The sequence below is a fragment of the Gopherus evgoodei genome, chromosome 13, assembly GCF_007399415.2.
Source record: "Gopherus evgoodei ecotype Sinaloan lineage chromosome 13, rGopEvg1_v1.p, whole genome shotgun sequence".
NCBI classification, from domain to species: Eukaryota; Metazoa; Chordata; order Testudines; family Testudinidae; genus Gopherus; species Gopherus evgoodei.
This window is the reverse complement of record NC_044334.1, coordinates 9,401,654-9,416,254: the sequence shown is the minus strand read 5'-3', so window position 1 is coordinate 9,416,254 and position 14,601 is coordinate 9,401,654. Positions and strand designations below refer to the sequence as shown.

Genomic DNA, 14,601 nt, shown 5'->3' with positions numbered 1-14,601 from the left:
TAGCCTTCTATCCTCATTGGAATGAAGAATCTAGCAGAATCCTGTCAGGCTTCACTGGGAGCTCTCTTCCTGCCTTGGCAGAGTACAGCTGGTATTCTACCATGGCTTGTTACAGCTTGAATACAATTAAGAAGAGATGAAAAGGAAGCATGTTGTAGCTGCTCAAATTACTGTCTTAATGCAGCTTATGGCAAAACAGTCTCCTGCACCATTCACATCACCTGTGCACCTGTCCTGGCCACTCCCGCTGTTTACTTCCACTGCTCTCAGCATATGCTATCTCACCTTCCCCTATGTGCAAAGGTTTCCCAAAGCTGGTCTATCCAACGCACTCATCTGTGGTGTGATTCATCCTTGGTGCTGTTAGACTGTAAGCGCTTCAGGGCAGAGAGCACTGGGTGTGAAAAAAATTTTAGTCTGAACATGATTCTACCCTCCAGTGCTGACTTGTTCAAAGACAGTGTAAGCATTAGCATGCTTGTGAAAAGTGTGGTATGAACGCTGGGTGTGAGTTCAGCATGCTCATGTTAAAGTGACTCGAAGCCTGCTTCGTATTTCAAAGCTCAATATATCAAGAGCCCACTGTACGTGCATGTGTTTGAAGGTGGTGGTAGTACAGGGACAACTAATTCAAATCCAAAACAAGGACCTCATAGTGCAAAGTGGAGCAACCCCAATGCCCTAGAAGGCCCGGCTGTCTGCATCTTCTTAACCTGCTCTACTTGATCAAGTTGTACTTGATCTTGTTAATCCAGGCTAGTTCTCACTAAAAGAATTCAAGAAAAGGCTGATCCCCCCCCCACAGTCACAAAGGGCTTTAACTGTGCAAAAAAAAGTTTGGCATATAAAGAGCCCTCTTCCAACTTAGCCCTTAGTATGACCAATGTAAGGATAGCTTGTCTGTTTTGTCTTGTACATATTAAAAGCTGCTTCATAATGAGCGCATTGCATCAATGACAGTAAAATCGCTGTCTTCTGTGAGGGCATAATAGAGGTGTGATAAAGCCTAGCCCAAATGTCTGCTTTCTCTTCCAGAACGTGAGGATCGATCCCAATAGCTTTGCCTTCAGTATGTGGAAAGACATTCCTGTTCCTTTTTACCTGTCAGCCTACTTATTTGAGGTGATGAATCCAAAAGAGATTCGTCTGGGAGCCAAGCCTGTGGTGAATCAGCGTGGGCCTTATGTTTACAGGTCTAGTATTGCTATTGGCATAATCACCTGCATACATGCTGAGCAGAAATGAAGTGTGCACTGTTAAACTTTTATTCCTGGAGTTCTGCTCCAGCTTGGTGAAGGTGTACATGGGGCTGAGTGATGCAGATCCATGGGGAGGAATAGATGAAATCCATGCTAAAGCTTCTGTCTCGTACATCACTGAACCCAGACAGGGCAAAACTTGGAACAGTTTGTTTTAAGTCTTCATCTAATCCTCCAGCACATGACTAACTGTAAATTAAAACAGAGCTCTCTATGATGATCAAGGTTGTAAACAGGGCTGAGCAAACAAGGGAGCAGCTAGTAGGCACAGAAGAAAAATGCATCGTAAAAACTTAGGCTGAAAGCACTAATTTTTTTTAACTCCAGCTAAGTTGAGGTGCTCTCCTTCCACCCACCACACACTTAACAAGCCTGACTTTTTCTGGAAGTACTGGGCTCCTGCCCTCTGAAATCTGGCCTTTTAAAGGGAGCAGAAGCATTAAGGAGTACATCCCAAAACCAATAACTTGTTGAAAATCTTGGCTTTGGTGCGTTTGGAGGGGGAGGCATTAGACCAGATGGCCTTGCATTTAACAGCAATCTTACCAGACATCTCTGGCACAAACTTGTACCCAAAGTCAATTCAGTAGACCAAGAAAGCTTGTGTGGGAAGATTAGCTCTTTAATCCCAAAGCGTTTTTTTAGTTGGGTAGGATATGGGAGCCTGACTGTATATACACATTGGGGGTTGCCATCCAAACTGGCAAGTCAGCACTCTGCTAAAACCACATTGGCCGCCTGTAGGTTGAGATACCGTAACATGCTTTCAGTTTTGAATGGGTTTATTATGAGTCTACAAACTGAATAAGGGCAAAGCTGCTTAATATAAATGTCTGTTTTCCAGCTGATTAGGATTTCTTAAAGCAAATCAAGCCCCTTGTCCTTTCTCTGCTGTAATTATTGGGCCTCCATTCTTACCTGGCCCATACAATACAAGGCTTTCTGTTGGGCTGCCGTTGATTCAAAGCTGCATAATTAGCTGGTTCTCTAGAATCCCACAACGTGTGCACTTTGTGTTACAAACTAAAAACTCCCAGCCCAGAGGAGCAGGTCTGTTGTACTGTACTTGCCACATTAATCTGGAATTGAATCTCTGATCTTAACTTAAATCCATGTGGGAATTGTGCCAGTTGGATGTGCTAGATGTTGTGCTGGTGTCTGCCTTGGGGAAAGGAAGACAAATCTTACCATGCGGCCTCATTTTTGTTGGACTCCCCAGTGAGCAGAGTCGTGCATTCCTGCCCCTTGTTAACAGCTGGAGAGTTCAACAAAAATGAGGCTGCATGGTAAGATTTATTTTCCCCTCCCCAAGGAAAAGCAGTTTGCATTTCATTGATTGTCAACTGGTTTGGAGTGTAACTAGATACTATAGCAAATAGCTGCTACCCTAGATGGGTTCCAGTCACTAGCTTCAAACAGCCACAGTGTTTCCCAGAAGGCATCGATCCTTCAGTTTGCTGTCTGCTAGCTACAGACTCTCTCTCCACTAGCAAAGGGTGTTAAATCAAGTAGCCAGGCACTCTGCTATTCATCTGATCTCTTGGCCTGATTTTACTTTCTTCCCAAATTGGCTCCCTTCAAGTTTCATTTCACTCTGGCTTCCTGTTTGTCTTCTCGGCTACATCCGCTGCCTCCTGCCCTCTGCTTTTCACTCTTCTGCACAGAATTGTATTAGAGCTGGCTGCCGGCAGCGCAAGAAGTGCTTCAGTACTGCTCTCTCTTAGATCAGACAGAAAACAGCAGAGGTGGCCGGTGATAATGGCTATATTCCCACCACAAGTCTCCTCCCACCCCATCTCAAAGCCAAATCTCATGAGGTGGTTCCTACAGAATACCTCATGAAGTGCCAGATAAGCACCTACTCCTCTTGCAGAAGAGAACCTAATAGCAACTTCAGCCATGGAGTTAATGAAGCCAGAACTGAAAGGGCACTAGCGACATGCCAGCAAAACCTTAGCAGGTTGTGTGAACTTGTCTCCAATTTGCATGTGGCAGGAGTCGGAGCAATGTAAACTGGAGCTGATGGGGAAAGTGCCCCAGTGATTACTTACACCTGGTCTTCTAACTTTTTTAACTAGAGAACACAGGTATAAAACCAACATAACATTCCATGACAATGGTACAGTTTCCTTCCTGGAATACCGGCAATTTTACTTCCAGCCAGACCTGTCAGACGGGAGGGAAGAGGATTACATTGTTGTGCCAAACATCCTTGTGATGGTAAGACTACTTTAAACTCCAGAGGGGTATTACTTATCCTTGTGTCTGCAGGGAGTTGGGAGAGTTACCCTGCTGCAGCACGCTAAAATAACAATATGCCAGCCTGCCTTGCAAAGGCTGGGCATTCCCCTGCTTAAACTATAGACGCTAGACTTAATCAGGGACAAGCTCCATATGGCTGCTGTGGCCTTAAGGACACAGACTTTTTCTCTGAGTATTTTGATAACTCTGCACAATTGTAATCACCTGCTCTTGAGTGATTGAGCTAAATGTATTTCCTACAAGTATAAAGGAATTGGGTCAAGATACAGATTGAGGGGGGCAGCCAAAAAACCCAAAATTGAGCAGTCTGCCTCAGACAATACTACCCTATTCATCCCTACTTCCAAAACTTGGGGGAAGTGAGGGGTGGGGTGTTAATAGCTCACTCCTGCCAAATGGGGGGGAGGTATAGGCAACTATGAAATTGTCCAGAACAAGGGGTGTGGTGTTTTTGGGAGGCAGGCTCAGTTATCAAGTAGATAAGGGGTATCATATTAAACCAGTGATGTGTTGCAGCCAGTGCTGATGTAAAGCAGCTAGGGGGTGGGGGGAAGCCAGCATCAAGTCTGTCTTCAGCAAAGCTCTTGGACAATACAAGAGCCTCTGCTCACACCACGTGGTACTAGGGCATGTACAGAAAGCATCACCTTAGCATGTCAAACTGTCCCTGGTAGAGTTGGGCCTTCTCCACAGAGGACTGCTGAAAGTACCTTGGATTGTGATAATTGGTGACCTTGCTACAATGTAAGTATCGCTGGGGTTTGTTTTTTTCTAAAAATGAAACAGGTGTTTCTAAGGAATTGATGTGGGGGGTGGGACTGCTGACTTTGGTTCATTAGCCTTAGCTAAGCTGAGTGTCGTTTGTGACCATGTAAAACCAGGCGATCACATGGGATTTGAATGAGAATTTAGCAGAACTCAGAGCAGAAAATATTACTGTGTGTCCTGTGCTTGCAGTGGGAATAACTGCAAAAGGCTCAAGTTGGGGGGAAGTTTCTGGCTTGAGGAATCCGTCCTGGAGCTTCAGACCAGCTCTCTGAACAGTGGAGCTGACACTAACTTGTTAACATTCACTTCCTGTACCAAATGGCACCCTGGCATCCCTTGTCTTGAATCTCTCTAACCTAGGGCGCAGCCATTATGATGGAGAACCTACCTCAGTTATTGAAGATGATGATAAGTGGCGCACTGGCTGGCTTGGGACAGGACGCTTTTATGAACCGAACCGTGGGAGAGATCATGTGGGGCTACGACGACCCACTTATAGACGTGCTGAACAGTTTAGTGCCTGGTTTGATCCCTTTCAAGGGGAAGTTTGGCTTATTTTTGAATGTAAGTAAACTCATGCTTGGTAACATTAAAACCAACTCTTAGGCTATTCCTCTGCCAACATAGGATTGCTCATGCAGGTGAGTGTCACCCACAAGAACATGTCTCATAGCTTCTTGAAAGAGATGGGTTAAATATCACTGTGTTCACTTCTGCACTGCTTGCAAGCTTGCATCAAAGCATTGAAACAGCAGTTGATTTAGCCTCCCGTATTCCTGTTCCATATTATCTGTCTTGCATATAGGGGACCTGATGCACAGTCCGGCTTGAGGTCCCATAGTAAGTCTGCCAAGACTGGGGATGGAACCAGAGAGTCCTGATTCCCATCGCCCCTTCTTTAAACACTAGGCAGCACTGCCCCAGCAGGGGAGGAACTTAAGATGTCCCTTGGCATACCTAGGAAGGAGTTAGTCAGCAAAGTCATTGTTAACCCAGTTAGTCTTCAGAAAGTGTCCACAGAATTAGGCTTACATAGGTAGCAATGCTACCACATGCATCATCTTGCTGCATAGGATGGGTCTAGGGAAGTTATTCTTCTTTCTTCTTTTGTACAGTTTAACAACTCGAATACAGGACTTTTCACTGTGTATACTGGGGCCACAGACATCAATCAAATCCACACAGTGGATACATGGAATGGATTAAAGAAGGTAAATGTCCCCTTGCTCTCTAGAAAGCGACTCTAGCTTTCTAAAATGACACCTTCATCAAACATCATTCTGCTGATCAAAGTTGACAGCTCTTTATGGTTGACCACTTTTTTCCTGAAGTTAAAATGGTGCCTGATGCTAGATGGATTCTCAGATTGTGGGTCTGGACCCCAAAGTGGGTTGTGACCCTGTTTTAAGGCTAGCTTAGACTTGCTGGGGCCCAGGCCCAAAGCCAAACCCTGAGGGCTTCAGCCCTGAGTGGCAGGGCTCAGGTTACAGGTCATCTGCCTGGAGCTGAAGTCCTTGGACTTTGGCTTTGCTCCTCCACACTCCCCCCCCCCCCCCCCCCCCCCCGGTGTAGTGGGGTTTGGGATCTTTGCTTTCACTCCCCCCTCAGGGTGACAGGGCTCAGGCAGGCTCATGCATCCATCCCCCCTTCTGGGGTTCTTTAGTGACTCTTGTTGTCAGAAAGGGGTCATGGTGCAATGATGTTTGAGACCCCCAATCTAAGATTGAAGACTCGTAACCTAGCTGGAAGGTTGGTGCTTTGGAGAAGGTAAGCTAAATAAATATTAGCTTCCTGTGAATAAACACACTGACAAGATAACGACTAACAAGTTCTCAGGCTTTTTCAAACTCTGGATATTTTAGTTAGACTGGCTTGGTAGTGATGCAACTTAAAGTGGAAAAACTGTCCAGAGGCCTCTGAACCATACTAGTGCCTGTCTAATAGCCAATTTTAGCAGCCCTACAAAGTTTTTTGTAGTAGCAATTCAAAACCTGCCGTTCCCAGATAGGCTAGCATTGCTGACATCTGATTCCCTAAATCTATTTTGTCATGAAGCACTAGTATTTAGTTGGACTCTCCTCAAATATAAGAGGGCATCAAAGTCAGTTTGACAGGGAGTGGGACTTTCAAACATAAAGATGGCACTGAATGCATGGGATACTTGAAGCCCATATTAAGGTTACTTCCCTTTTTGAAAAAAAAGTAGAAAACTTCCCAGCACCTGTGGAGCTCTAGAGAGGTCCTGCCACCTCTTGCTTATTCTGGCAAGAAATTGCATCTCTCAGGAGGCACCACTTCATGAATTGTCCATCTTAAAGGTTGAGGGACTGGACTTCCTCTTGTTGGATGGGAGACAAGGTTTACATGACCCTTTTTTTTGAAGGGTCTCTTTAGTTTGAGCTCTCTAGACTTCTTTTGAACTCCTGCTTTGCTGCTAACCAAGTAGAACTGCTGGAAGACTATTCTGAAGTGGAGGAAGAGGAGCAAGCAAACCACTCAGGGCTGAAATGTAGAGGAAACTGTTAGTACGGCTGTTTGACTAACATAGTTGTCAGTCTGGCTTTTTTAAATTCCTCATGCAATTTTTCTTTCAGGTGAATTACTGGCGCTCCAATGAGTGTAACATGATCAATGGGACTTCTGGAGAGATGTGGCCTCCTTTCATGACCCCTTCCTCCTCTCTAGAGTTTTATAGTCCTGATGCCTGTCGGTAGGATTAGCTTAAATTTGTTTTATACACTGTAGCTGCATGTTTAACCATGTGACTGGAAGTGCAAAGTCTTCAGCTTCAGAATGCAATGTTGCTGGAAGACATGTGGTCTTGCTTGGTTAAATAGCTATCTTTGTTATAACTCAGCTGTCCTCTAAAATAACACTTTGTAGAACTCAACTTCAGTGTTCAAGGTAGAGTTCTGAAGTGATCTCAAATACTCAGAGTACAGTTTGTCTGATTGGGCACATCTTACCATCAAAAGATCTGCTGCTCTCAAAAATGAGTGTGCAGTGATCTACTGCCTTTTTTTCAAGGGTGAGCAGATTTTAGCATCCCCAAAAGGGGGAAATGAAGGCTGGAAATCCTGCATGGTAGAGGAATAGGATCAAGGCTTCCTTAGTTCAATCCCTGCTTTAGCCTGTAGACTACACTATCAAATGTTCTGTAACTCCTGTGTTCAAAGACTCAAACAACCTAGCAGACAAAGGTGTAGCAATCTAGTTGCTAGAAGTTGAAGCTTGATAAACTCAAACTAGGAATAAGGTGCAAACTTCTAACAGGGTAATCAACCATTACTACATCTTCACAAGGGTGGTTGCGGTTTCTCTATCACTGGAAACTTTTTTTTTAAAAATCAGGACTAGATGTTTTTCTCTGCCATGCTCCATTTCAAGCTAGAATGAATACAGGGAAGTCCTATAGCCTGTTAGACAGGCGGTCAGACCATGGTTGCAGTGGTGCCTTCTGGTTTCAGCTTCTATGAACTCTAGGACGGTCAATTACAGAAGTAACTTCAGGGAAGCTAGAAGTACTGTTCACTTTCTAAGCAGCTTAATTGCTCCAACTGCTGCCTCTGGGCTGTTTCATGAACTTAAAGGCTCTGCAGCATGTCCCTCTTGGTATTAGTGGTGACCTTTATTGTTAACAGTACTTGGAATGGCCCAGTTGGAAGCAGTGATGCATTTCCACATATTATATAGGTGCTGAAAAGCAAGGAGGTTACTTTCCTGGCAGTAGAGGTTACCAGTATTTGTATAGTCTTTAACATGCATTGTCTGCATTGCTGGGGCAGATAAGTTCATTATTGCAAAACAGATTCAGTCTGCAACACTAATTGCATTACTGGGCAGCAGTTGCAATGCAAAACAGTAAATTCTTGCTATGACAGCAAACAGAATTGAAAATGTTTGGGTTTTTTAACTTTTCCTAGTTACCGTGCAAACTAGTTCATTAAGCCAGAGGCTGTCTTACAATAGAAACTGCACGTGTGTGTGCAGAAGATCTTAAGTAATACCAAGAGAACCTAGTGCTAAGGACACAGGGTTGGGCACCCTAGTAATTAAGAGTCCTGGGACATGAGTTGTGAGAATCAAGCAAGGATAATCTGTTGGCCTTACCTTTCTCTGACAAAGCAGAAAGATCATCATCTTCCAAGGATGAGCAATAACCTGCAGGCCAAAGTAACCATCTGTTTCTCTTGGAGCCCCACACCATGCAGCAGTCACCACTCACTGCCAAATAAATAGCTCGCTCTACATATGGAAGCCCGCGGAGTCTAACGTGCTCCAGTCAGGTCATGATGCTATGGGTCTCAGTGAGGAAATGACATTGGTCACTTCCAATTCAATCCCCTTGCCTTGTTCTCGTGCTTTTACAAACTGAAATTAGCACTATACTTACACTGAATGTTTCCCCAGTGCCTGGCGGCAGGCTGCAGTCTATAGGGATCACCTGCCTTTTCTGCAAGAGAAAAAGCTTGGTCTCCTAGAAGGGAGAATGCACGGTTAAGTACTTAGTCTCCAGTCAAGGGGTCAGTAACATGCTCTGAGTACTGCTATCCCAGAACTAGACAAGGGAGGAGCCTTCCCATAGGATGGACTCCGACTCCTAGAAACATGGGTGAAACTACATGAGGAAGGGGACACGGAATCTTCTCTGCATCCCCGTTCACTTTCCTTGAGTGCAGCAATGCGTTTTCCTGATTCTCCTCTTACCAGAGTGCCCCATGGACTATGCCACTGCTTAGGACCCATGAGAGAAATGCCCCAGATGTAATAGGGGTGAACTTTCTCCTGAGGGCCTTCTCTTAAACTTGAGACTAAACAAGGGAGAATAGATGTGGCCCATCAAATAGTCTGGTGACCCCACGAAGCAGCTCCTCTGCATCCCTTAGTTATCTGTAAGAAGAGCTTTCGTCTTCCCTCTAATATTTAACTGTAATCCCTCTAGATCCATGAAGCTAGTGTACGAGCAGTCTGGAGTATTTAAAGGGGTGCCGACCTATAGATTTGTGGCTCCGAAGACTTTATTTGCCAACGGAACAGATTATCCACCAAATGAAGGCTTCTGCCCCTGCAGGGAATCTGGAATCCAGAATGTCAGCACTTGTAGAATGAGTGAGTCTTGTATGTCAGTGTCTCTCCAATAGCGGTTGGAGACAGAGCTATTATGCAATGCAGTACATTCCCTTTTCATTGCAGAGAATGCACCCTAGACTACTCTTGAGTTGGCTAGGCTAATCTCAAGCTGTAAGCAGTAGTTCTCCCATGAGGCAAATCTCTTTATGATCTTGCCACTGCATAAGCAATACAACTAGTTACCAGTGGCAGCATGCCTGGGAATTTTGATTGGGTAGCACTTCTACCCATGCTGCTCACCTCTGTGAGGTGCACAGAGGTGGGGAGTAGGGCCTGAAGCTTTAAAGCAAACAAAAAAAAATCCAGAACTGGCTTTAGGATATTGTCAGTCACTGTAGAGTGACTACAAATGTAGATGTGTAAAGCTCAATGAAAATAGGTGACCAAATACTTGAGATGCTTGTTTTTGCTCCAAGCAGTTGTTACACCTCTAACTTACAGAATGGGCACAGTTCTAATTCTACTGCTTTTAAAAAAAACCACAACATTCTAATCTGTTGCCTTGTGTAAGGCACTATGGTCCAAGAAAAATAGGCAACAGGTCTTAATTTGAGATTGCACAACTTCTGATGGGCTGTGTGGATTACCTTGTGGCTTGCCACCTCTAGCAGCACTTGCTGCCCACGCAATCTGTTTTTAAAACTGCTACTATCCCGATCATAACAAGAACCCAGTGAATGTTGCCCTCTAGAACAAAGCCTTTTACGCTTGGCTTGTGCCATGTACAGAGGTGGCATGGGTCCATCGGCTATACAAAAGCTCCTTCATTGTATCCTGAGCATTTCCAGGGGATTAGCAATAAAGACGGATACATTCTTCATGCAGAGTTTTTGTCATGTTCAAGTTGTGCACATCTAACCTGACGTGGAGGGGAAATAGTTAAGCACAATTGGGAAGAGAGAAATGTGTCAGTTGGGGGGCACACAACTTACCCCGGGTGCGAAGGAACTAAGCTGAATCCAAATAACCTTTCAGCTGTTGCTCTGGAGAACAGCAGGCCCCAGAAAGGTAAATGTCCAGTTTTGTGAAACCTCCAGCTTCACAATCTCCAAATGCATAGAAGATGCCTGACACAGATGTGTCATTAAATCAGCATGGACAGTGAGAAGTGATTGGATTATGCCGCAGCAGGGAAAAAGTAGGTTACGTATTAAGAAATTTTAAGCTTCATTTAAGCAATGGAATAAACTTCCAGGGAAGATATGGAAATCTCCTTCACACTCATCTGCCAAAGCAGGCTTAGGACTGATTTCATTCTGCCCAAGTCTGGAGCATGGGGTGGTGGGGCAAGGGGTGGGAAGCGGACCCTCCAGGATCCAGCTTCCAACCCAAAAGATCTTGTCTGCATTTTCTTAACTGGCTAACTCCTCTAAATAAGCATGTTCATGCAAGCCCTCTAAAGTAACTTAACTCTGTTCAGATGCACCAGTGTTCATATCCCACCCACACTTCTATGATGCTGACCCTATCTTGGTGGAAGCGGTCGATGGATTACATCCCAATAAGGAGCAGCATGGGCTCTTCCTTGACATTCATCCGGTGAGCTGGCTTCAAGTTGCATGCAGGCTTTCTTGAGAGATTGACTATAGATGTTTTTCTGTCTAAGCTTTGCACAAAGAGATGTCTGGGAATGTTTTCAGTGTAGACTCTAGACAGATGCACATTGGCTGCCTGTCAACTTCCTCTCGCTCTGGCACGAAAATTGCTGCCACGAGTAGATTTCATAGTACAAGGATTTTAAATGTTTATTGCTGAGATGTATTTAGATAAAATGGCTGTAAAACCATAATTAAAACAAACTCACTAATCTATTTTCAGAGAATTGCAAAATACAGCATGCCAGATAGACACATCACCAATGTAATTGTGTTGACAGCTCTGGTCTAATTGCCCTGCTGGGAATGACTTCTCAGCCTGCTAAGGGGCTTTTCAAAATTGGTGAATAAGTCTATTATGTGCTAAAAGAGAATAAATGAGGTTCAACCCCTCTCCCGCCTTCCTCACTGCACATCAAACCTCACCAAGAACCTGCACTAGGCTGTATCTAGTCAGAATGTAGCTGTTCTCTTGGACAGTCTGTCAAGAGCACCAGCTAATCCTGGAGAAATACTTACCTGCAGTTGACACTTCACTCACTACAATAGGTTAGCGGTCCTCTTCTCCCTTAGTATCGGGCAGTAAGACTCTACTCTGTGGTGCAAACAGGAATGCTGTCCATGAAGTTACAGAGCAGAGCGGTTTGATGCTGTGAGAAGTAGCCCAGTGGCATACTCAGATGTACAAACGGGGCACACTTCCTAGTGATTGTGCAACAACTATAACCAAGTGACTTCTGACAGGCTGTCACTACAAACATGGAGGAATACTTTTCTGCATCCGGCACTTCTTGCTGCTAGCTGGCTCCTCTTGTGACTCAGTTCTATTTCTCATCTGTTTCTCTTCCACTTCCAATCTAGAAAAGACAGCTCCAGCTTGGTAGGCTACCAGGTCAATCCTAAAGTCCAGTTGCTGTTCTGGATCCAGTATTTTATAAAGTTTCTCAGGGAAACAAGCACCCAAGGCATGCTCAGTAAGCTCTGGAGAATGTAATGTGAGGATCACCTCCTGACCAGCAGCCATGGGACCTACAGAGTGCAGTGGTACTCTTACCAAAGGTTGGGTTGCTGGGCAATGAAGCCAACTTGAACCCATTAAGGGGCTGTGTTCTGACTTCTAGATATCACTTGTAGAGCTGTTTTTAAGCCTGCCTTTAGATGAATGCACAGGCTTAAAATAAACTCCTCTGGTTAACCAAAACAATGGCTCTCATGCAAGTGTCTTGTCCTTTTTCCCTGAAGATTGACAAGTACACACTGCCCAGTCCTGGCCACCAGTTCGGTGGGCTCTGCATTTTCATTTAATTTAAATGAAGATTCTTGAACATTTAAAAAACCTTATTTACTTTACATACAACAATAGTTTAGTTTTATATATACTAGATTTATAGAAAGAGACCTTCTAAAAAAAAGTTAAAATGTATTACTGGCACGCAAAACCTTAAATTAGAGTGAATAAATGAAGACTTGGCACACCGCTTCTGAAAGGTTGCCCACCCCTGATCTGGAGCTAAGCAGGGATGTTAGATGGGATGGGATCTGAGTGACTACAGAGAATTCTTTCCTGGGTGTCTGGCTGGTGAGTCTTGCCCACATGTTCAGGGTTTACCTGATCGCCATATTAGGGGTCAGGAAGGAATTTTCCTCCAGGGCAGATTGGCAGTGTCATAAACAGATAGTTAAGGGTTAATGTCTCTTTAACCTGTAAAGGGTTAACAAACAGGGAACCAAATACCTGACCAGAGGACCAATCAGGAGACAAGATACTTTCAAATCTCTGTGGAGGGAAGCCTTTGTTTGTGTTTTTTGGGTTTGGGTTTGTTCTCTCTGGGCTCTGAGAGTGACCACACGTACCTACAGGCTCTCTAACCTTCTATTCCAATTTTGTAAGTACAAAGGTAGAAAGGCGGTATAGTCTTTTTTTATTTGGTTTTTCTTTATTTGCAAATGTGTATTTCTGCTGGAGGAGGCTTTCTCCAGTTTCTATAAGCTGACAGACCCTGTAATATTCCATCTTGAATTTACAGTGATTTTCTTATTTTTTTTTCTTTTATTAAAAGTTTTGCTTTTAAGACCAGTCTGATTTTTTTCCCCTTGTTGAGGCTCAAGGGAATTGAGTCTATACTTTACAGGGAAGGAGAAGGGAGGGGGAGAGCGAGGGGGGAAACCCACCTGATATCTCTGTGTTGTGATTCAAGGAGTTTGAATCACAGTGATCTCCTAGTGTACTCAGGGCAGGAAAGATCTGGGAGGAAGAAAGGAGAAGGGGGAATCCCTTTATTTAGATTCACGGAGCTTGAATCTTATATCTCTCCAGGAGCCCAGGGAGGAAACAGCTGGAGGGAAGGAGGGGGAAGGGAAATGGTTTATTACCCTTTGTTGTGAGAATCAAAGAATTTGGGTTTTGGGGGTCTCCAGGGAAGGTTTGGGGGAGACCAGAGTTTATCAGGCACTCTACTCTAAGTCCTGATTGGTGGCAGCACTACAGGATCTAAGCTGGTAATTAAGCTTAGGGGAATTCATGCTAGTACCCATATTTTGGACACTAAGGTTCAGAATTGGGAATTATACTATGACACAGAGGCCCTGGGGGGTTTTCGCCTTCCAGCAAGTGACCCATGCCCCACTCTGCAGAGGAAGACTCTCTGCACCTTGAGGTCTTTAAACCACAACTTGAAGGCTTCAGTAGCTCAGATGTAGGTTAGGGGTTTGTTACAGGAGTGGATGGGTGAGATTCTGTGGCCTGCATTGTGCAGGAGGTCAGAATAGATAATAATGGTCCCTTCTCACCTTAAAGCCTGAGTATCTTCTGACTATGGCTGTGTGCCATGAGTCCATGTTTTTACAATATTTGGGCAAAGGTAAGTGTACTTTGGCTCTCTAAAAGGAAAATATTAATTTTCCCCAATTACTAATCTGTGTGGACCATAAAATAAAGTCCATGGCAATAAGGCTTAATTAAAATAGCTGTAATAAACACTAACCATAGAGATAAAACCTCTGTACTGCACAATTCACAATTTTCTGTTCCTTAGCACAACAAAGCTATTGAAGGTTAGTAGCAGAGGAGTGGGAAAGGCTGGTGAGGGTGGGGAAGATATTAAATAGGTGTAAGAGTATTATACCCGTAAACAGAAAGCTGTAGTGATGTTGCAATCCTGCTAAAGCCTTAATCTTGTTTAACTCTCCATAGTAACATCATTTTGGCAGATGTTTTGATATTCCAACAGTTTGTATCCAAACATCTGTCAGTCATCCTCATGGATGTTAGCAGTACTGTGGAAGTAATGTGAGTAAATGATTAGTAAGTGGCTTGAATCAAAGAATAAAACGTGTGGGTGGTCATTCGCTTGCACAAAAAGTCCCGTCACTGGGGAATTTGGCATCTTACCGCCTTGACGCTTAGGATATTGCCCTGCAGACAACTCATGCTCTTAAACATCAAAGCAAGATGAGGTTGCACTAAAACCATCTTTTCATAAATTGGACTAGACTAAGATACAAATACCCAATTTCTTAATAGTTCCAACTTGCCTTTAGGCCTTTGAGTGCATCTGATGAAGTGGGTTTTAGCCCACAAAAGCTAT

The 14,601-nt window shown here is 44.1% G+C and overlaps 1 protein-coding gene across 2 annotated transcripts in view; it reads left to right on the top strand.

Annotated features, from left to right (window-relative positions):
- The window catches only part of SCARB1 (scavenger receptor class B member 1), a 38,320-nt gene that overhangs the window by 11,311 nt on the left and 12,408 nt on the right, over positions 1 to 14,601 (top strand). For both annotated transcript variants that reach the window (XM_030582912.1, XM_030582913.1), the window contains exons 2-8: positions 1,036 to 1,193; positions 3,338 to 3,479; positions 4,650 to 4,853; positions 5,405 to 5,500; positions 6,884 to 6,999; positions 9,232 to 9,398; positions 10,840 to 10,958. In XM_030582912.1, coding sequence (XP_030438772.1) covers positions 1,036 to 1,193; positions 3,338 to 3,479; positions 4,650 to 4,853; positions 5,405 to 5,500; positions 6,884 to 6,999; positions 9,232 to 9,398; positions 10,840 to 10,958 — 1,002 coding nt within the window. The remainder of the gene's footprint in view (positions 1 to 1,035; positions 1,194 to 3,337; positions 3,480 to 4,649; positions 4,854 to 5,404; positions 5,501 to 6,883; positions 7,000 to 9,231; positions 9,399 to 10,839; positions 10,959 to 14,601) is intronic.